This window comes from Neolamprologus brichardi, chromosome 14 (assembly GCF_056152115.1).
Source record: "Neolamprologus brichardi isolate AB-2024 chromosome 14, ASM5615211v1, whole genome shotgun sequence".
Taxonomy (NCBI): Eukaryota; Metazoa; Chordata; class Actinopteri; order Cichliformes; family Cichlidae; genus Neolamprologus; species Neolamprologus brichardi.
This window is the reverse complement of record NC_142117.1, coordinates 25,541,100-25,564,011: the sequence shown is the minus strand read 5'-3', so window position 1 is coordinate 25,564,011 and position 22,912 is coordinate 25,541,100. Positions and strand designations below refer to the sequence as shown.

At 37.0% G+C, this 22,912-nt stretch overlaps 4 protein-coding genes across 4 annotated transcripts; all 4 read right to left on the bottom strand.

Annotated features, from left to right (window-relative positions):
* Window positions 1-413: 413 nt before the first annotated feature.
* LOC102778147 (extracellular calcium-sensing receptor-like) lies at window positions 414-3,597 on the bottom strand. The gene is made up of 6 exons (XM_087851545.1): window positions 3,509-3,597; window positions 3,079-3,364; window positions 2,345-2,917; window positions 1,883-2,005; window positions 1,528-1,651; window positions 414-1,312 (listed from the first exon to the last, which is right to left on the bottom strand). The coding sequence occupies exons 1-6, from the start codon at window positions 3,595-3,597 to the stop codon at window positions 414-416; spliced, it is 2,094 nt and encodes a 697-aa protein (XP_087707671.1).
* Window positions 3,598-8,592: 4,995 nt separating this feature from the next.
* LOC148098895 (extracellular calcium-sensing receptor-like) lies at window positions 8,593-11,382 on the bottom strand. The gene is made up of 5 exons (XM_087851544.1): window positions 11,134-11,382; window positions 10,195-11,019; window positions 9,865-10,086; window positions 9,653-9,776; window positions 8,593-9,497 (listed from the first exon to the last, which is right to left on the bottom strand). The coding sequence occupies exons 1-5, from the start codon at window positions 11,380-11,382 to the stop codon at window positions 8,593-8,595; spliced, it is 2,325 nt and encodes a 774-aa protein (XP_087707670.1).
* A 3,901-nt stretch (window positions 11,383-15,283) lies between these two features.
* LOC102778426 (extracellular calcium-sensing receptor-like) lies at window positions 15,284-18,167 on the bottom strand. Its single transcript, XM_006795499.3, has 5 exons — window positions 17,913-18,167; window positions 17,004-17,792; window positions 16,619-16,849; window positions 16,349-16,472; window positions 15,284-16,197 (listed from the first exon to the last, which is right to left on the bottom strand). The coding sequence occupies exons 1-5, from the start codon at window positions 18,147-18,149 to the stop codon at window positions 15,284-15,286; spliced, it is 2,295 nt and encodes a 764-aa protein (XP_006795562.3). The 5' UTR covers window positions 18,150-18,167.
* A 1,059-nt stretch (window positions 18,168-19,226) lies between these two features.
* Window positions 19,227-21,259, bottom strand: LOC148098894 (uncharacterized). Its single transcript, XM_087851542.1, has 4 exons — window positions 21,209-21,259; window positions 20,573-20,816; window positions 19,947-20,004; window positions 19,227-19,864 (listed from the first exon to the last, which is right to left on the bottom strand). The coding sequence occupies exons 2-4, from the start codon at window positions 20,720-20,722 to the stop codon at window positions 19,227-19,229; spliced, it is 846 nt and encodes a 281-aa protein (XP_087707668.1). The 5' UTR covers window positions 20,723-20,816; window positions 21,209-21,259.
* Window positions 21,260-22,912: the final 1,653 nt, after the last annotated feature.

Sequence of the window (22,912 nt, the reverse complement as noted above, 5' to 3'; positions counted from 1 at the left end):
AGCTGTCATAGGGCGAGACAGGTACACCCTTGCCTCTCGCCACCCTTGGCCCTGTTTGTTGTCGCAGGGCCAACAAACAGAGACAGACAACCGTTCGCAACCATTCGCACTCACATTTACTCCTGCATTCACACCTATGGGCTATTTAGATTTTCCAATTAACCTATCCCCACAAAGTGCATGTCTTTGGACTGTGGGAGGAAGCCGGTGCACCCGGGGAGAACCCACGGAGAGAACATGCAACTGTGGAATTGAACTCAGGACCATCTTGCTGTGAGGCAACAGGGCTAAACACAATGCCACCGTGCTCTGAATTATTTTGTAATTTTACACCCAAAATTAGAAGACAACTCCAGGCGGCCTGTATGATACTTGGGTTATAAAGGTTTAACATAGAACAATATCATGTTTCTTTACTTTATAATTTTTCCCATAACCCATTTCTTTGTATTTTTTTCTGGCTTAAGAAATATTATGTAACACTTGGGTGCAAAAATACAAATTAATAAGCCAAATGCTGAAGACAAAATTGCAAATATTTCAACAGCTACAGTGAACTTTCCAGGAGAGCTGATATATGCTGGGATGAAGGTAATCCACACAGCACAGAATATCAGCAGGCTGAATGTGATCAATTTGGCTTCATTGAAATTATCAGGAAGTTTTCTTGCCATGAATGCCAGGATCAAACAAATGATTGCAAGGATCCCTATGTATCCCAACACTGCATAAAAAGCAAACTCAGATCCTGTGTTACATTCCAGAACAATCATCCTATTGCTGTATGTGAACAACATATGTGGGTAAGGTGGGTTTAAAGTCAGCCACAGCACACATGTTATTAGTTGAATCAAAGTGCAGGAGCAAACAATGATTCTTTGTTGTGCGTGACCAAACTGTCCAGTAATTTTATTGCCAGGAAATGTGGCTTTGAAGGCTGTGACAACAACAATGGTTTTTCCCAAGACACAGGAAATGCAAAGGGCAAATGTCACACCAAACGCGGTGTGGCGCAGCATGCACATCCAGACTGTTGGCATACCAATGAAAGTGAGAGGACAGAGAAAACACAGAAAAAGAGAAAACAATAAGAAAGAGCTCAGCTCAAAGTTGCTGGCTTTTATCACAGGAGTTTCTCTGTAGTTTATAAAAACCACCATTGTGGCAAGGGAGAGAGAGGCCCCTAACAGGGATACAAGTGTTAGAGCTATTCCCATGGGCTCATGATATTTCAGGAATTCGATTGTTCTAGGAATGCAATCATCTTTTCTCTCATTGGACCAGTATTCCTTTGGACAAGGTGTGCAGTCTGCTGCACCTGTTGAGGATAAAAAGAAAGGGTGAATAATGAATTGAGAGACCGGAAGATTTAACTTCCTTGACAGAAAAAAGCAGTGAAATTAATTAAAAATCAAGATGATGCCCTACCACATTAATATTTTAAATATTACTTATACGTATACACTAAATATGTGATATTATACTGAGTGTGCTCGATTTGATAAGACACTTCTTATATTGGTCTACCTGTTGAGTTGGCTATAGTTCCATCAGCACAGGATACACAGTGAAAACAACAAATTGGTTTTCCATTAATTTGAGCTTTTCTGGTTCCAGATGGGCAAACATTTGAACACAGTGATGTGGGGACCTGTGGCAAAAGAAATATTTAAGTATTATAGCAATGATAAATAGGTTTTGAAATGATCTTACTGCCACTATTCAAATAAAGTTGAGATACTAAAAGTGTACTGCATGGAAAAAAAAGAGACATCAGAATTACTGTTTTTCCTGTCCTCCACACGATCTTCTCCTCCTGGACATTGAGTTTGTAATTGCCGTTTGCAGCAGATGCAAAATGACCAAGTGTCACATGTTGCACTTTTCCATTTATCAACTGCCAGTTAATGATATCATAAGAAGCAGGAGGATCGCCATTCTCATCAAAAAACACCTCATCACCAAACTGATTTGTGAAATTCACCCTTTGTAAACTTTTAATGACCTAGAGAGGAAGAGATTATTTATCAGATTTTTATGAGCTGCTTCTTCAGTCAGAAGAATTGTAACTTTCAATTGCACCATTTCTCACCTCCTTGGGCTGAATTTCTGAAAGATTCAAACATGAATTTACTGTTTTTGCTCCAACTGGTTGGCAGAATACCAGCTGATGCAGAGCATGTGCAATAGCATAAACTGCTTTATAGACATTATAGGTCACTCTGAGCTCTGTGACATTAAAGAAAGCATGCTCGGAATTCATTAATGTTTCATTGCCTGTACATCTTTTGGTTGTGTCCTCAGTAGCTGCATGTACCCCTGGCAAAACAGGTGTGCAGCCCACCATAATCTTCCAGAAATCATTCACGAAAGGTGCATGTGGATCTGTATAAGGACTAATACTTGTAAGAAAGTGTTTGAAATTTGGAATAGCCATCTTCTGAACAACAAATCCGAGGGCGCCACCAAAAGCTGTGTATATTTCCGGTGTGGATGGTCGAGATGCTGTTATCCAGGCCTCACTTGCGATCCACTGAATTCCTGTAATGTTGTGGTTCACAATTTCTTTCATCAAAGGATAAAAGTCACCCTCAGGTACAAAAGCCAAAATTACTTTGACAGACGACTGTTTTATTATTTCCACAACTTTCAAAAATCTGTCTTTAGTGTATGTACGTAGAATTGTACCCACAAAAGCAATGCAAATCCCAAACCTTTCAACCTCTTCCTTAAAAGCAAGAATTCCATTACGTCCATAATCATTATCTGACTGTATGGCTCCAATCCACTGCCATCCAAAATGTTTGACCAGTGCAGCCAAAGCTTTTGCTTGGAAATAGTCGCTGGGGATTGTTCTAAAAAATGTAGGATATTTAGTTCTGTCACTCAGACAAGCACACGTTGAGAAGTAGCTGATCTATAAAAGAGAAAAGAACACTGAAACAGTGTGCATGCAACGATACATCATACAATGACAAAATATCACATAGCATAAAACATACAGTTTTATCTCTTTTACTATTGGCACGCAGCATCATAAAACATATAATTGTCTCTTATTGTCCAGTTATCTCTTACTATTGGCATATGAAATGGTCCAAGAATTCCAGCCACAGCTATTGACTGAGATGACCCAGATTCTGCTATGAGAGCAGATATAGCTGGAGGGCAATGAGAAGATACATCTACCTCCTCTGCTCCACTAGCCAGTGTTAGTGCAGCACGTAAAGCATTTGTTGGAGATGCACAAGAGTTAAGTATGCTATAGCCAAGAGATATGTTTGGAAGCAGAGCAGGATCATTGTTGATTTCTTCAATGGCAAATATCATTGCCTGTGTCCATCGATAAACTCTCAGGTCAAACCTAAAGACATTTTAGTGATTGATACAAGTCATAAAGTAACCAAGCTTTTGTTTTACATGTATATACACTACAATCTCAAGAATTAAAACACAAATAAACATACATGCATGACAAATGAACAAAAAAGTTTGTGTTAAATCATACCCTTCACACTGCACTTTAGGCGGCTCCTTATCAAATGTAGAAGTGCTGAGTATTTCTTTGATCAAAATCGGGAAGATTCCTCCGATCATTATGTCACCTTCCTTAAACAAACTTGGAATATCAAACCTGCCAAACGGTTCACAGCCAGATACTGTGTTCATGGTGAGGATACAGAGGAATAAGATGATACCTCTTTTCATGATTGTGCTATATTATCATATATGCATGAGAGCACAGTTCTTATAACGACAGTATTAGATGTAGTCAGACATTCTCTCATTTCCCAAAGGGCTCAGTGATTTCAGATTGGTAAGCTTGAAACAACAATAATTGCTCTACTCATTATATATTTTCAAATGTCAGTAATCTATTTTGTCTGTTGTCAGTAAAAATTCACATTTCTTCTACACAGACTTCCACATATAACCTGTAGATGACCAAGAGTTTGATGTCTAGAGTTTTGTGTTTAGGACTACAGTATACATTTGTGGTTGGTGAGAATAATATATGTTGTGTCTCCTCAAGAAAGTGACAGTCATTTCTTCCACAACAGTTTATTGTGGAAGCTATTGATGTGAAATGCCTGCAAAGCACAGCACTGGCTTTTCAGTAATTAAGATCTTAATTGCTGCATAACACTGCATGCATGATTAAACTATTGATGCATATTCATTACTTTAACAAAAGGCGTGCTAAAATTATTATATAGTATCCTGAATTTTTTTAACAAGATGATCATGTTGATGACTGTAGCCACGCATGTCATTCCATTGCAAGAAAATCTGCATTTGTTTATATTCTTGACTGTGTGATACAATATTTTTCATTTCTACACTCTTGTTGTTTGTGTTGGGTGCTGAAAAAACTTTGAAAAAACTCATTTCTAATTTTAATTTTTACAGTACGGCACAAGGCTGTGCTGTGCGGCCTTACTTGTTCGTTAGATCTACCCTTCTTTAGAAAATTTTGACCACTTTTAGAGACATTTCTCATCACGATACATTAATAGGGATGGGAATTGATTAGATTAGAATTTAATGATTCTGATTACATTATTGATATCATTTGTCGGCTGGATTCCTTATCAGTTCTCTTATTGATTCTCATTGGCTTTGCTTTGAGACTCAACTAACTAGCTAACATGCATATCATTACCTTGTTACAAATTAACTGCATTCTGTGAGAAAAGGAAAAAGCTGAAAATTTAAATAGTTAAAATAGTAAATAGTTGTTTTTTGTATTATATAATTTATTTATTACATTTTATGTGGAGTGAATATATAAAAGTATATTTACGGTAGCCCCTAGAGACGAAGCACGTACAAACTCCAAAACACGTAAAAACTATGAATCACGTACAAACTCCAAAACATGTACAAAACGCAAGAGAAGTGCTCGAGGATGCTAGGGGCAGTGTTGAGCTTTTGTTACCTAGTGGCTACACCAACGACCGGATTTGGTGTGTGGTAGTAACAGGTAAATGAACATTTTTTTTTAATTTAGTTGAACATATATGAGTGCCTGTGTACAAATACACAAACAATACACATATGCTTTCAATTGTGTAATTTAAGTGATCTAGGTAGCTCTGTTTTGGAACTTCAGTTAACGCTAGAAGTGTGTTTAGGAATTTGTACGTGCTTTTTGGAGTTTGTACGTCCTTTGTCTCTAGGGGCCACCATATATATTTATATATAAACATATATATAAATAAAACCACTGTTTTTTTTAAATTATTTTTTTTACATTAGTAATTCCTTTTGTGCATAGTTTTATATTGTTGTTAATAATAAATTAATTACAGCAAAAAAACAACCTGAAGAGCCAGTTGGAAGCCGAAAGAGCCGGCTCTTTTTAGTGAGGCGAGCCGAAAGAGACGGTTCTCTAAAAAGAGCCGGAAATCCCATCACTACAGTGGATGCATATGTTTGAGTGTTTAACCCCCACTTGGAACATGATTTGTCCTGTATAGTGTTTATGGAGAGTTTTGTATTGTATACGTTGTAAGTTGGGGCCTTTAGTCTTTAGTCCTTTAGTCCCATCAAGAAGATGGCTAATGAAGAAGAAGCTAATATGATGGCATGGCCATGTCAGTGCTCTGTCATTCTCCTTTTCAGACTCTCATTCGTGCAACCCACCCCCTTCCCATCTCCACCTCAACTGAGTCATTCAGAGCTCCATCAAGTCTACAGCTTTACCATCACCAGTGTTCAAACTCCAGGAGATCATGCCCTATATCCTATTGCTGCTGGGATTCTGTTCTGTTAAACCCCAAGATGTGTCAAAGCTGCAGATTCTAAATGAGTGCTTAGAATCCATCAAAGGTTGGATGGCTGACAACTTCCTCCAACTTAATGAAGAAAAGACTGAAGTCCTGGTATGTGGTCCTGATAGACATGTACCTATGATAATGAATGCTCTTGGTCCTCTTTCAACATTTGTGAAATCATCTATCAGGAACCTAGGGGTAATTTGTGACTCTGCTCTTACTTTGGATGTTCACGTCAAATCTCTGGTTCGGTCCTGCTTCTATCGTTTAAGAAACATTTCTAAATTAACCCCTATTGTATCTCGTTCTGAACTGGACATTGTTATTGCATATTCATTCATTTCAATTTGGACTAGTTTGGACTACTGTAACTCATTGTTCACTTGTCTAAGCAAGGGCTCCCTGGAGCGTCTGCAAATTGTCCAAAATGCTGCAGAAAGGCTTCTGACCAAAACATCTAAGTACTCTCATGTGACACTGTTGCTACTACAGCTCCATTGGCTCCCCGTTGAATTCAGAGTGCATTTTAAGATTCTGGTTCTGACCTTTAAAGCTCTTCATGGACAATCACCAGCCTACATTACTAAACTTTTACAGCCCTGTGTCCCTAGGAAGTCCCTGAGATCATGTGATCAGGGCCTACTTGTTATTCAGCATACAAGGCTGAGAACCAAGGGAGATAGAGCTATTGCCACTGTAGCCCCCAGACTGTGGAACTCTCTTCGTCTGAGTTTAAGATCTGTGGACTCATTTAAAAAACAACTAAAAACGCATCTTTTTAGAATTGCATTTTGTTAACTTTTGTCTATTTCTGTTGTATACTCTGTCATCCCGTTGTGAAGCACTTTGTGATCTTTTTATCTAGAAAGGTGCTATATAAATAACATTTTACTTTACTTACTTTAATTTACTTCTGCCACAATGGGTCATCTGAGTCTAATCACCTAATTCAATTAATTTCAATAAACTTCAATTCAGTTCAATTTTATTTACTGTATTTTCCGCACTATAAGGCGCACTTAAAATCCTTTAATTTTTTCAAAAATTGACAGTGCGCCTTATAATCCGGTGCGCCTTATGTATGAATTCTGGTTGTGCTTACAGATCTCAAATTGATTTTTTGTGGTACATGGCGCACAAAAATATGTCAAAAAATGTTTTAGTACGACTTTGGTAAGCTACGAACCGCACCGCTTGATGGATTGTCGGAGCATTACGTCTACCGTAGTCAAGAGCCTCGCGGAGTAATCTGGGTCCAAAACTCCATCCCTTCAGGTCCCAAAGTCAAACGTACACTGCGGCATCACTGAGAGTTAAAAACTGTCTGAATTCTTTCATCTTTGATAAAATGATCAGCGTTGCTGTTTTGCCAGGTGTAACAATTTTAGTTTAACATCCAGGCATCAATGAAAACAGAATTTATTAAATTTCAGTTACAAGTTAGCTCGCTAGCTTCAACCTAAACATGATATACCATGTTCTGACTGAGAGATTAGAAGGTACAGCTCTGCTATCACTTCCAACATAAATGAAGACAGAAAACTAAACAGCAGTGACATTTGTAGGGTTACTGAAGTTGGACTAGCTGGTATATAATGATGTGCTATGTGATGGCTTGCAATATCTGACTGTTTTGTTTCGCTTAATGCGCCTTATAATCCGTGCACCTTATGTATGAAAACAGACCCATTCATCGACAGTGCGCCTTATAATCCGGTGCACCTTATGATCCGAAAAATACGGTATACAGTACCAAATCATAACAACACCTCAAGGTAGACCCCACAATAATACATGTTCAGTTCTGCCAAATGATCTCTGCCCATTAAAATAGTTAGATCTGCTTGTAATTGCACTGAACCTCAAACAAATTCCATGAATCTAATTGAATAAAGCTTTTTTCTATTCTTTCTGTCATTCTGAATTTAGCTGTAGGTCCTCCATTAATAGTAGCTCTATAGGCAGCTGGAAAAAAATTTAAATGGGCATTTTCTAAGTAAAAATGAGAACAGCTACTGGAAGAGTAAAACAGAAATGTCATTAAAGTTCCTTCTGCCAGCCATCATTATTTAAACTGTGTAAACATCCAACTGAAGCTCCCTAAATGTTGTGTGAAAATAAAATGTAAATATATTGACACTCTATACAGGTATGCAAATAATTACTCACATCCATTTCTTTCTGCAGCACATTTAATGTTTTGCAGTATATATCTATTATTGAAATATACATATATTTCAAAGGCAGCATGATGGCATGGTGGTTAGCACTGTTTGACACCAATGTCTGGCTGGGACCTTTCTGTGTGGAGTTCGCATGTTCTCCCCGTGTTTACATGGGTTCTGTCCACGTACTTTGGCTTCTGCACACAGTCCAAAGACCACATGTAGCCACGTGCCTCTGTGTTAGCCTTCCAAAAGACTGGCAGTCTGTCCAGGGTGTACCCCTCCTCTTGCCCCATTGGCATATTTTTGTGCTGAACATTGGGGAGGTCAAGATCTATGTCTAAATAAATAAATAAATCTGGCTAAATTCCCAGATTATTCAACATGCAACTATTTTGCTGGTAATACCTGAAATGAGTAAAGAAAACAGCCTATTTATGCATAACAATTCATAATTTTATTGAGGAGGTTATATTGGTTGGGTCTGATTATTGAGGGGGTGGTCGTAACCCCCCTAACCCACCTGGAAATTATGCCCCTGGCTTGCCCTATGATGGCTGGGATAAACTCCAGCACCCATACGACATGCATTTAAAAACTTAAAACTGGTGTTTTAAAATTGAGGAATTATAAATATTATTATAATTTTTTTACTTAATACTTTTTCCCATGACATGTTTCTTGGTATTTCTTTCTGGTTTAAGAAATATTATGTAACACTTGGGTGCAAAAATACAAAGTAATAAGCCAAATGCTGAAGACAAAATTGCAAATATTTCCACAGCTACAGTGAACTTTCCAGGAGAGCTGATGTATGCTGGGATGAAGGTAATCCACACAGCACAGAATATCAGCAGGCTGAATGTGATCAATTTGGCTTCATTAAAATTATCAGGAAGTTTTCTTACCATAAAAGCCAGGATCAAACAAATAATTGCAAGGATCCCTATGTATCCCAACACTGCATAAAAAGCAAACTGAGAGCCTGTGTTACATTCAAGAACAATAATCTTATTGCTGTATGTGAACAACGTATGTGGGTAAGGTGGGTTTAAAGTCAGCCACAACACACATGTTACTATTTGAATCAAAGTGCAGGAGCAAACAATAATTCTTTGTTGTGCATGACCAAACTTTCCAGCAATGTTCTTGCCAGGAAATGTGGCTTTGAAGGCTGTGACAACAACAATGGTTTTTCCCAAGACGCAGGAAATGCAAAGGGCAAATGTCACACCAAAAGCGGTGTGGCGCAGCATGCATGTCCAGACTGTTGGCATACCAATGAAAGTGAGAGGACAGAGAAAACACAGAAAAAGAGAAAACAATAAGAAAGAGCTCAGCTCAAAGTTGCTGGCTTTTATCACAGGAGTTTCTCTGTAGTTTATAAAAACCACCATTGTGGCAAGGGAGAGAGAGGCCCCTAACAGGGATACAAGTGTTAGAGCTATTCCCATGGGCTCATGATATTTCAGGAATTCGATTGTTCTAGGAATGCAATCATCTTTTCTCTCATTGGACCAGTATTCCTTTGGACAAGGTGTGCAGTCTGCTGCACCTGTTGAGGATAAATAGAGAGACTGTGTTGTGTATCTAGATGTGCATAGATTTTTTTTAAACCTGAAACATAAACAAACACTGAGTACATCACACATGTCTTTTGTTTTGTTCTTTTTGGCAGTATGAGTGGGACTGGGGGGCGGTATAGCATACCTGTTGAGTTGGCTATAGTTCCATCAGCACAGGGTACACAGTCAAAACAACATATAGGTTTTCCCTTAATTTGAGCTTTCCTGGTTCCTGCTGGACAAACATTAGAACACACCGATGTGGGGACCTGTGGCAAAAGACATGTCACATTAACATTCAGGAGAACATACAGTTGTCAAATTCAATACTGCAATGGAAAATTACAGCATAATTACCATTTTTCCTGTCCTCCACACTACTTTCTCCTCTTCAATGCTGAGCTTGTAATCACCATTTGCAGCAGATGTAAAATTACCAAGTGTCACATGTTGCACTTTTCCATTTGTCAATTGCCAGTTAATAATTTCATAAGAAGCAGGAGGATCGCCATTCTCATCAAAAAACACCTTATCTCCAAACTGATTTTTGAAATTCACTTTTTGCAAGCTATTACTGACCTGAAAAAACAGAGTGATTATTCATTAGATTTTTATAAGTTTATAAATTACTAATTATAATATAATTTATCTAGTAATTCAGAAAAATTTCAGTTGATTATTTCTCACCTCCTTGGGCTGAATTTCTGAAAGATTCAAACATGGATTTACTGTTTTTGCTCCAACTGGTTGGCAGAATACCAGCTGATGCAGAGCATGTGCAATAGCATAAACTGCTTTATAGACATTATAGGTCACTCTGAGCTCTGTGACATTGAAGAAAACATGCTCGGAATTCATTAATGTTTCATTGCCTGTACATCTTTTGGTTGTGTCCTCAGTATCTGCATGTACCCCAGGTAAAACAGGAGTGCAGCCCACCATTATCTGCCAGAACTCCTTCATAAAAGGTGCATGTGGATCTTTATGAGGACTAATACTTGTAAGAAAGTGTTTAAGTTTAGGAATAGCCATCTTCTGCATTACAAATCCCAGGGCGCCACCAAAAGCTGTGTATATTTCAGGTGTGGAGGGCTGAGGTGCTGTTATCCAAGCCTCACTACCAAGCCACTGGATCCCTGTAATGTTTTGTTTTACTACTTCCTTCATCAAAGGAGAAAAGTCACCCTCAGGAGCAAAAGCTAGAATTACTTTGACAGTTGACTGTTTAATCATTTCTACCACTTCTAGAATTTTATCCCTTGTATATGTACGTAGAACTGATCCAACAAAAGCAATGCAAACCCCAAGCTTTTCAACCTCCTGCTTAAAAGCAAGAATTGCATTACGTCCATAATCATTATCTGACTGTATGGCTCCAATCCACTGCCATCCAAAATGTTTGACCAGTGCAGCCAATGCCTTTGCCTGGAAGTAGTCGCTGGGGATTGTTCTAAAAAATGTAGGATATTTAATTCTGTCACTCAGACAAGCACACGTTGAGAAGTAACTTACCTGTAGTGGAAGAAAAAAGCAACACCAATGAAATGTGATGAAAATATTCTGAAAATTGCCTAATAAAGCATAACAAAGCCTTAACATTGCTTAATAAACAAATTTATCTCTTACTATTGGCACTTGAAATGGTCCAAGAGTTCCAGCGACAGCTAAGGACTGAGATGATCCTGCCTCTGCTATGACGGAAGATATTGTTGGAGAACAAACAGTAGCTTTTATCCCCTGTGGTCTGCTAGCTAGTGTTAGTGCAGCACGTAAAGTGTTAGTAGGAGATGAACATGAGTTAAGGATCCTATAACCAAGAGATATATTTGGAAGGAAAGCAGGATCATTGTTGATTTCTGCAACAGCAAACATCATTGCCTGTGTCCATCGAAAAGCTCGTAGGTCAAACCTAAAATGTGTCATTGCAAAAAATCACAATTATAGAATTGCTGCTGAACAATTGTATGTAACATAACATTAAAGATGCAAGCGTAAAGAAGCATGTATGGAGAAGTCTAATGTATCAAGACTTACACTGCACAATTCACTCCAGCAGGCTCACTCTCAAAAGTATAAGTGCTGCTAACCTCTTTGTTAAAAACTGGAAAAATCCCACCGATCATTATGTCACCCTGCTCAAACCAACTTGGCATGTTAAATTTGCCAAGCAGCTCACAGCCAGAAACTATGCTCAAGTACTGTATGGACAGAAAAACAAAAACAGTTCTCTGCATGTTTACACTTCTAAAATCAGATGAGGATAGAGCTTTTATAATGAGCTGGACAAAGGCAAATATCCCAAGGCAGCAATCTGAGCACAACAAGAAAAGGTGACTGCTCAAAAGAAGGTTCACATATCCAGTGCTGCATGAAACGTAACAGACGTGTCCACATGTAATCATTTCCCTACAGCAGTTTATTCAACACACTGATAATTCAAAGAGTGTGAAATGCAAATAATGTACTGAATAGTAAGTAAGTATCTGTTGTAGTAATGTGGAATTATCTTCATAGTACACAAAATGCCAAACATTTAACCCTAAATATTTTTTTTCATTCACATATTAATCCACGCAATATTCACATTGGATATTGAAAATAGAGGCTGATGATGTGAGATCATTACATTATTACCCTCAGTCCATCATACATGCTTGGTCATTTTATAACTAAAATGCTGTGCTATTGATTCAATTCTATTCAATTTTATTCAGTTTCATTTATACAGTGCCAAATCACAACAACAGTCACCTCATGACACTTTGTATTACAATAATAATTGTAGGGTCTATTGTAAGCATATCTGCAGTGTCTTAAACTGAAGCAATGAAACTGTATCTAAATGATCTGCTGGGTAAGCGGACAGCTAAAACGAGCAGACCAGTGAAATATATTTTATTTATAAAATATATACAGCCTGTCGGTTCCTGTGCTTTTGGCTCAGTAGGTCGCCCCATGATCAGAAGGTTGGTATATATATATATATATAGTATATATATAGTATATATATATATATATATATACACACACACACACACACGAAAAAGGGAGAAAAAAAAACAAGTCATTTACCTAAGCAAAATATATTTTTATTTTTATCACTTTTACACAATTAATCAAGCCGGTCATTGACATTGGGCCATAAGTTTTCATCAACATCACAGTGGATGTCTTCGTTGTTCAGGCACCATGGGAAAAATCTCCTGGCATGACGAATCCAGGCTTGACATTGCTCAGCAGTTATATCACCATAAGCTTCACACATGGCTTGAAGAAGGAAGACATGCTCATGGGGATGGCGATCATACACCTTCCACCTCCATGTAGAGAAGAATTCCTCAATTGGGTTGAGGAAAGGGAAATATGGTGTGTTTGAAACCATTCCTGAACCAGCTGTGCATGGTGGAAGCTGACATTGTCCCACACAACAACATAGATGATGTCTTCTCCCTGACAGGCCTGCTCCAGTTCATTAAAAAAAAAACTATCAGGTGTTCAGTGTTGTATGACCCTAGAACTGGTCTACAGCCTACCACACCATCTTTAGATATAGCTGCACACATTGAGATGTTCCCCCCACGTTGTCCAGGGACTTGGATGGTAGCCCTTTGTCCAATAAGGTTACGTCCTCTGTGTCTAGTTTTTGCCAGATTGAAACCGGCCTCATCAACAAAAATATACTTGTGATGATTCACAGCAGCGTCCAGCTCCATCACCCTTTGTTACAATAATTGCATGCCAGTTTAGTGTTGTACCTGAATATATTCTGAACGCAGTTGTTTCACCCGGACATTGTTCCTCTCAAAAGGAACTTACAAATGACCAGACAACAATCAGTCAAGTTGAAAATCCATGGAAATAATGAATGATTCATTGATTATGCCAGATGAAATGACAGAAAAATGTATTAAACTGAATAATAAGAGATGCAAATCAAAAATTTTATAGTGATAACATTATGAAAGGCAGTAACTGTGAACGAAACATTTATTTAGATGAAACACTTATTTTGTGTAGTGAAAAGGATATTTTGTCATTATGTATATTGTACTAACACAATTGAAAATATACTGAAATGTTTGAAAAAGGTGCACTTTTGATGATCTGTTGTGATATAAGTACTAAGAGTTTTGAAAATGTACCAATTGCTTGTGAAAACTGCGCCAAACCAATAAAAAAAAAAACCTGTAACATACTACACAGGTCATGAACAAGATTTTCTTTTTTAATTTTCATTGTAAGTGGGATAAAGCAGTTAATTAAAAGTAGTCTAACATAAATGTAAATGCTGTAATTTGATTATTTTAATAAACCATGTAACTTGCATGGATTCGATGCTGGCGTGACCACAGTGCTCACGTCTAATGTTGCTCACAGTGGTCCAAGTGTCCGCTCAGGGAGTTTGTGTGTTCGCTCAGACACATGAAAAATTAGACGGAACATTGGTCTTTACTAAAACAAAGTAAAGTTTTTAGGAATTTAACTATTTTGATTGCTTTGAAAATATAGCCAAATTATTTATATAGTCAAATCTCAACAACAATTCTACTAAATACACACAAAAAGCATGTCACGCCTTCAATATGAAATGCAATTCAAAATCTCACTAAGCAGTGCTAGCTCTATTTGCCTGAAAATGTGAAGGGAGCAGTTAAAATCCCAACCTGATTTAAATGTAGCTAATTTTAGTAACATAGTATAAGACGTCTGTGCGGAGTATGGCCTAGAGTCCCGAGGTCAGAATGGGAGACAATCCCAAGGGTGGTTGAGAATGACCGAACTAAGTTCGTGTGGGACTTCCAGATACAGACAGACAAGATGGTGGTGACTAACCAACCGAATGTTGTAGTGGTAGACAAGCAGAAGAAGACGGCCGTAGTGCTAGACGTAGCGATACCGAACAACATCCGAGATCTCTGTCCAGAAGAGTGCAGTCCTAGGAACAGCTAAGATACTGTGCAGGACCCTCAAGCTCCCAGGCCTCTGGCAGAGGACCTGAGCTTAAAGGATTGACTGCCCACAGGGGCGAGAGGGGAATATATATAATATATATATTATGATACTTCATAACTTCGTAAAGTAATATATAATATAATTAATTACTTTTCAAGTAACACTAGTACGCCCCAGAACTGCACAAGGGGGTAATTCTGTCCTGCAATAATGGCATTTTTAAGTAAGATTTAACAAAACAAGTAGAATTTTTAGGCGGTTTATTTGTTTTAAAAGATGATTTAGATATTTTCTTTGCAGGTTGTAAAGTTAAAATACAGAAGAATGCTAATAAACAAAGGGTAACAAATAGCTAAAGAAAACAAACCGCTAAACCATCTAAATTATTACATTCTCACTGAAAAAGAACATTGTGAAAAAGAAGATAAAGAAAGAACATTGGAAAAAGCTTCTCTGGTAAATGGTAAATGGCCTGTATTTGTATAGCGCTTTACTTAGTCCCTGAGGACCCCAAAGCGCTTTACACTATATTCAGTCATTCACCCATTCACACACACATTCACACACTCTGTGTAAAAATGTATCATAGAAGGTTTGAAACATATTACAAATGAAGCTTGTGTCAAATATATGTAGCAGTTAAGTTTGAATTTTATATTCCTTTTCTCAACAGCCTCCCAGATAAACAGAAAAGAGGAAAAAAACCTTTAATCCATGTTTTCAGTTTATTCAGCATCTCACAGCTAAACAAATTGTAACAGACTACACAGATACAGTGAAATTATTTCTATGATTCATACACCAGGACCAAATAAATTACAAATTAAATAGTTCTTGGTGGTATTTTTCCCATCAAATGCTTTTTAGAATTTTGTTCTGGCCTAAATATGATTATATAACATTTTGGAACAAAAATGCACACCAACAAACCAAAACTTGATGCCAGAATGGCAAATATTTCCACAGCTACAGTGAATTTCCCTGGAGAGCTGATATATGCAGGGATAAATGTGATCCATACTGCACAGAATATCAGCATACTGAAAGTGATCAGTTTGGCCTCGTTAAAGCTATCTGGCAGTGTTCTAGCAAGAAAAGCAAGTATAAAACACAAGATAGCAAGAAGTCCAATATAACCCAGGACAGCCCAGAATCCAACAGCTGAACCCAGAGCACACTCCAAGATGATCTTTTCTTTATAGTAGTCAATGTTAATGTTTGGGAATGGGGGGTTTATTGTTAGCCAAAGTATACATATCATAACCTGAATCAGAGTAAATATCAGAACAGTGAGCCTCTGTTGCATAGGCCCAAACCACTTCATGACATTACTGCTTGGAAGTGTAGCTCTGAAGGCCATTAAAACCACTAATGTTTTCCCCAGAACGCAAGAGATACAGAGAACGAAGGTAATGCCAAATGCTGTGTGTCGTAGCATGCAGGACCACTCGGAGGGACGTCCGATGAACGTCAGAGAACACAGGAAACACAGTTTCAGTGAGAATAACAGCAGGAAGCTCAGCTCAGAGTTGTTTGCTCTTACAATAGGAGTCTCTTTATGAGTCAAAAATATTACTGATATCATTAGCGCTAAAAACACACCAATACAACTAAATGCAGTTAAAAGTGCCCCCATGATCTCTTTGTAGGAAAGGTATTCAGTAGGTTTTGGAAGACACTTGTCTCTGTTTTCATTTGGCCAAAATTCAGGTGGACAGAGCAAACAGTCAGGAGAATCTGTGACAGATGTAAATGACAGAAAATATAAGTATAGTATATCCAAGATATATAATCAATTGAAACATTCGGTGGTTCAAATATTTAAATGGTTTTGATATATATTCATTCAGGACACTAGAACTGATTTTAAATAGGTATCCTTACTCACTTGTCTGATTACTAATTGTTCCCTCGGGGCATTTAAAGCAGTCAAAGCAGCAAACAGGCTTATTCTTGTTTATAGCCTTTCGAGTCCCTGGCGGACATGGTTCTCTGCAGACAGACCTGGGAACCTGATTTGGCAAAATTCAACAAGTTAAAACTCAATACTGAAACACAAAATATGTTTTCTTAATAACATTAAAATGTTTCTAAAACTGCTGTGAAGAAAATATTATTTTTAAATCTATGAAATGTCCATAGTGTTGAGGGAAATTACCTCACTACTGTTTCCTCCCCAAACTATGATGACATCTTCTTTTAGTATGAATCTTTCTTCCTTTGAAAAAGAGGCATCGTATTGACCAATAATACTAATTTCAGCAGAGCCATCCTCTTTCATCTGCCAGTTTACTAAGTCATAGAGGGCAACTGATTGCCCATATTCATCAAATAAAACCCTGACCCCATTCTTAGTTGTGAAGTTCACATACTTAATGTGTTCGAGCACCTACAGAAAGACAATTAGCACATTTTGTCATATATAAAATCATTCAATAGTCAGATTTTAACAGAAAACAAACAGAAAACAACAATAAATTTAATGATTAGAGACAAAGATCAAATAATTTCAATATATTAGGACTTACCAACTTAGGTTGAACCTCATTTTTGTTCACACAAAGCTTCCCTGTTGTAGGATTTGAGCCATTCTGACATTGCAGTAGAGCGTGTAGGGCATATGCTACTGAATACACCGCTTTATATACATTATTCTCTTCCCTGAAATATGCCACATCTGTGTAATCATTTGAGACTGTTCGCAGGTCCTCTGCACCAGTACACATAGTAGAAGTGTTTGACGGAGAGTAGCTGCAGTCAAAGAATTCCTCCCAGAAAGCTTTAATTAATGCACTCTGTGGCTCATCAGAAGGCTTCAAACCAAGTAAAAATTCTCCAAGACCTGGTATGGATGCCTGAGGGAGCGCAAAGCCCATTGCCCCATGTAAAATGTGCTTTCTGTCAGCAGAAGCCAGGTCTGATTGCATTATCCACGACTCTGTGCCAATCCACTGCTTTCCAGTTATTTTATAAGTTTCAATTTCTGACAGGAATGATTTGGCATAAGACAAGGACATAAACAAGAGGACCACATTTGATGAGGACTCCAGTAGTGTGTCTAGAATAACACTGAAAAGTTTTTTGCTTATTTGTGAGTAGGGAAGACTGTATTCAATACATATGCCTTCTTTCTTTGCTTCCTTAACAAAGTCAGCTGTACCATCCTCTGAGTACATGCCTATTGAATAAATAACTCCCACCCAGCGCCAGTCAAAATATTTCATAAGCTGTGCTAGACCACTGATTTGGTAGCGGTCACTTGGCACCGTTCTGAAGAAGGTGGGGTAAAGTCTTCTGTCACTTAAGCAAGCACAGGTTGAAAGGTGACTCACCTTCAAAAAAAAAAAAAAAAAAAAAAAAAGCAAACACAACAATCCTTTTTATGTTTTAAAGATAGACAAACTCAATAAAACAGTATTCAAAAGTTATCCCTCCCAGTCATTTCTGCTCACCTGTGGAACTGATAGTGAACTTAATATGAGGTTCATGTCTCCACTTACTCCTGATGAAGAATGGCCAACTAGAGCCTGGACCTGATCACTGCAGCTTTTTGAATTCTCTCCACTTATAGCCTCTACAGCTGCCCGTATTAGGTTTTCACTCCCGCAGCCATTATACACCCTATAACTCAGACTCACTCCAGGAAGCAGTATAGCATCTCTATTGATCTCCTCCACAGTAAAAATCATTGTCCTGGCAAATTTCAGTTCCCTGTGATTCCGTCTGTAAACAAAGTGTCAACTGTTGATGCTATACACATAAAAAAAATATTTCACATTATCATAATGCACTATATCAGAAAGACATAAAGTATTCTACTAGCATAACATACAGGTGTTATTAATTTATTTTAATCATATTCACTTACTTTGTGCAGTATGTGTATGGAAGTGCTTGGTAGTTATTATCTATAAGTGTCCTTGTACTAGACATAGAGAAAACTCCTCCTAGAATTAAATCACCTTCTTTAGAAAACTCCATGAATCCTGTCTGTCCAATCAGTCTGCATGTATGGTTGTCAGACTTTATCCTTGCCAGCAGAGTGAATAAAATCAAAGTGATCATACTCATCATGAGCTGCCCTCCCCTTCACTGAAGTAGTTGTGTGCTCGGAGCTGACCTTTATAGTTTTTCTTCAATCATCAGAGAAATGTCTCCATCGATTGTGAGCACTTTCCCCATTGTCAAAAGATTATTTTGTTTTTTTGCATCACTGAAACTACTTCTATCTCTACTTCTGCTATTTGACTTGTAAAAGACAAGCAATTAAAATGTTCTTTGAGAATCTAAACAATACTTCATGGTATATTGGTTTAATATTAACTCTATATTATGTGTGATATTCTGAAGTACATTTGATTATGTAATCTAATCAGTATTTCATTTTTAACTGGCCAGATATTCTATCTGTTTATTATTGTTTCTGGCATCCAATTGTGTTTTTTCTTATCTGATGATGGTGCTTTGTTCATATACAAACAACAATATTTGTATTCATGTGAAAAAAAATGTAATTGTGTTTAAAAAAACATAAAAGCAATTGGACCAATATTAATGGGACGTGCTCTACGCACTCTTCTGAGTAATGTTTCTTTCCACAAGGAACAAACAAGCAAAAAAAAAAGAACAGGAAAATGACATACAAGAGGACACAGACAGATGCTTTTATTATATATCTTTAATCTGCATTAATACAAATGTTCATTTTGTTTTCACATTTCATATGACAGCTGTAGTGGAGAGAGATGGATGCTTGAAAATGACCTTCAAATTAACCTATTGATCTTGACAATTAAGATATACTTTGTTGGAATCCTAGAATTCTGGTGGCAGGTGACCAGTTGCACATGAAAAAGGATACTCAAGAAACTGACTTTTGTTAGGATGGATTGTCGCAAACTTGAAAGGGAAACTAACACACAGCACAAAGTAGCTAATAGTTCTATCTGCCTTAACACACCCCAGGATCTCAGTGCTGATCCATCAGTTCCCTCAATAAGTAGGTCTTTTGACATATGTTTCCCGTTATTATTGAGGAGAAAAATACTAAAGGTCAGCCAGATGAGCAACACAGCAACAAGTAGGGCATTTAATCGATAGCGTGTTGTTAAAAACAATTTCATGACAGGATGAGCTGCCTTGAAGATAATTAATACATGAACAGTTCTCCCCACTACACAGGTCAAGCATGCAAGTATTATACACCACTGAGATGGCTGGTAGATGTTGACTGATGCTGAAAAGTTGCAGTTATGATGCAGGCTGACTCTGCTTGATGACATTTCTATTCTTGTCATGTGCATTGCAAACAGCAACAGAGCTGCCTGAAAAACTTTGCCCACCCATTTACTGGAATCTGTTAGCTGCACAATTTTGCCCATGTAAACAGTAACTCTGACGCCATCTGTATGAAAAGAAAGTTATGCTTTTTTATACAACTGTTCAGGCACGGTATTAAAGAACTTGTGTATTTATTTGTTTATTACCTGCTCGTGTTAGAAACACTTCTTTTGGGTAGTGTGTTGAATAGACCTTGGATGAAATCTGCTGATCAAGTAAAAAAAATAATCTGTTATTGGACAGTCACATAGACACAACAAATGGAGATCGACAAAACGAAAATCTCAAAACACACAATTTGACATATTAATTGCACACATATCTTATTGCAGCTAATCTTGACATAAGCTCTTCAGTTTTTCAAAGGATTCTTGGCTCATTTTGTTGTCAGCAACATTAAAATATTAACACACGGTGGAATTTGGGGTCTTTATATACAGGGACGAGAATGAGTTTTCCCTTAAAGTACACATTACAGATGCATATACAATCCTTTTTTTTCTGGTGGTACACCAGGACAAGAGTAATAATGTGGGTTCAATGTGCCAGAGATCTCAGAAGAACAGATGGGCAGGTATTTCTGTAATTTAAATGTATCCTGTAATGATTAGATTATATCTGGATGAAGGCTAATTACAGATAATACATAGGATTATCAGTGCAATCTGTATTGAATAGGCATGAGCAAAAATGTTTCAGTGCTCTAAATTCACATCTTATTTTCTATACAGTAGGATTCATTTTATTTTTCTATCATAAATCCGGCAGTTACCTGTGTCATGTGTGGAACACAGTTGGTCTTGGACAGCAAATATACCAAGAACTGTAGAAATCTACATTTATGTACATGCTTGCTTCCCTTATCTTCATTCACAGTGTACTTATATTCTTGAAGCAGGTGTACACATCCATTGGAGACCATGCAGTTCAAAGGCAGATCCACAAAAACTGTATAGTCTGTTTTGATCCTGTCTTGTGTGAAAATATTATTAGAGTCAACAGTAATTTCAGAAGTCCTAAAAAATGAGAAAAGAATTATAAACATTTTTAAATAGCATTTTAGAAGTCTTCATTACACTTATTTACAGTCAAATTGCTTGAATTTCCATTTATTCATTATTTGTAGGCACATAAAAATGACTTGATTTCATTTAAATAAGATGGAAAGATAAAATTATGGTAAACCATTTTTAAATATGAAATGCAAAACTAAAAAAAGTATCATAACACAGCACTGAGCCTGTTACTTTGCCTATAATTACAGTAATATACTAATGACTTGAAATTGTAACATATTTGAAATCAAAACATATTATCATTTATGGTATTTAGACTCCCAAATTTCTGGGAAAACCACACCGGCTAACCATGTACACACAGATCACCAGTCAGGTTGTAATTTACTCACCTGTAACATGTCTGTATTAGTTTTGTGCTGTCATTGTCATGAATGGCAACATTTTTACACAATGCAGCAAAGGCCTCTGTTTCTTCATAATGCTCATACAGGTCCCGGTTGCGCCATGTGTCACATGACAACACCCAAATGAACAGTGTTAGGAAAACAAATGTGACTGTTGTCATCTCAGAGCCTTGCCTTTGGCATGCATGCTTCTTAGAGGGACATGTTTTATAGCTTCTTCTCTGTAGCAAAAAAAAGTGTAGCCAAAACAATGGGCCACTCTCATTGGTACATGGAATAACTGTGAAGTTACTGTTGTAATCTTTTTTCTTTTCTTTTTTTTTTATTAGGAATATCAGCTATAACACATGTGTCCGGTTTCCTAAAAATGTTTACTAAAAAATATCTTAGACTGTTTACTGAGACCAACATAATAAGGGCCTGTAAGTTTTTACAGCTGTTCCTGTAAATCAGCTCTTATATCCATCCACTTTCTTCATTGCTCACTCAGTTTGGAGTGACAAGAATTTTGGATCTATCACAGCTGTAATAAGGTGAAAGGCAGAGGACACCCTCAGCTGTTTGCCAGTCTATGGCAGGGCTAACAAAAAGAGACAGACAGCTATTCACACTCACATCTATGTCAAATACAGGAGTCTTTAGACAATTTGAGGAAGTTGGAATACCCAGAAAGAAACCTCACAAGCCCAGGAAAACTATGCAAACTCCACACAGAAAGACATCAGCCAGTCAGTATACTGAAACCCAGGACTTTCACCACTGTACAACAACAACAACAATAACAACAACAACAACAACAATAATAATAATAATAATAATAATAATAATAATAATAATAATAATAATAATAATAATAATAATAATAACCAAAACAATAATAACAATTTTATTAATATATATAATTTGTTTGTTAATAGAGTAGATTATGTTGAAGTTCTTTTATTAGGAATGTGTCCTAGGAAACACAGTTGCTAAAATCATTATTAAATATGCTTACAGATTAGTCATTAATGATTATTAGCTTATATAAAATATTGTCTATAAATTAATAATGACAAAAAATAGGTTTGATTTTTAGCAAGAGTATCAATTACTCCTTAAGAGTTTTGTCTTGAAGGCCATTAAACCAATTATTGTTTTCCTTAGAAAGCAATAAAGAATATAAATGTGATTCAAATTTTTGTATATGGCACCATGCAGGAAGCTCAGCAGAGGTCTTGGTCACTACTTGATCAGGCCTATTAAAAGTAATGATGTTAAATAGATCCACAGGAGCTCTGCACAAAAAAAAGTAGTTTCTGCTTTCATGAATGCAAGTCTCTATATTTATTAGTATTTTCTCACAATTAGCTAGTAATCAGTCTGACAGTTGAGAATCCCCACCAATTTCTATTTTTAGAAAGAGACAACATTTACTGATAAATTAATATGCTAATCAGGAAAAAGACAAAGCATATTATAGATATAGCAAAGGCCAAAATTTAATTTGGAATGTTCTTAATGTTTGTTGTGCACAAAGAATGTTGTCATAAAAGCAATCATGTATTACCTTCAACAGTCCCTGGAATGGAAGGCAACTATGGCTGTAAAGTAACACAGGAACAGTGTGCATGAGAATATGGAAGAGTTATATGTACTTTAAACTGTGCTTAAATATTTGCTTCATGTTATTATGGTGGATGTGGCTTA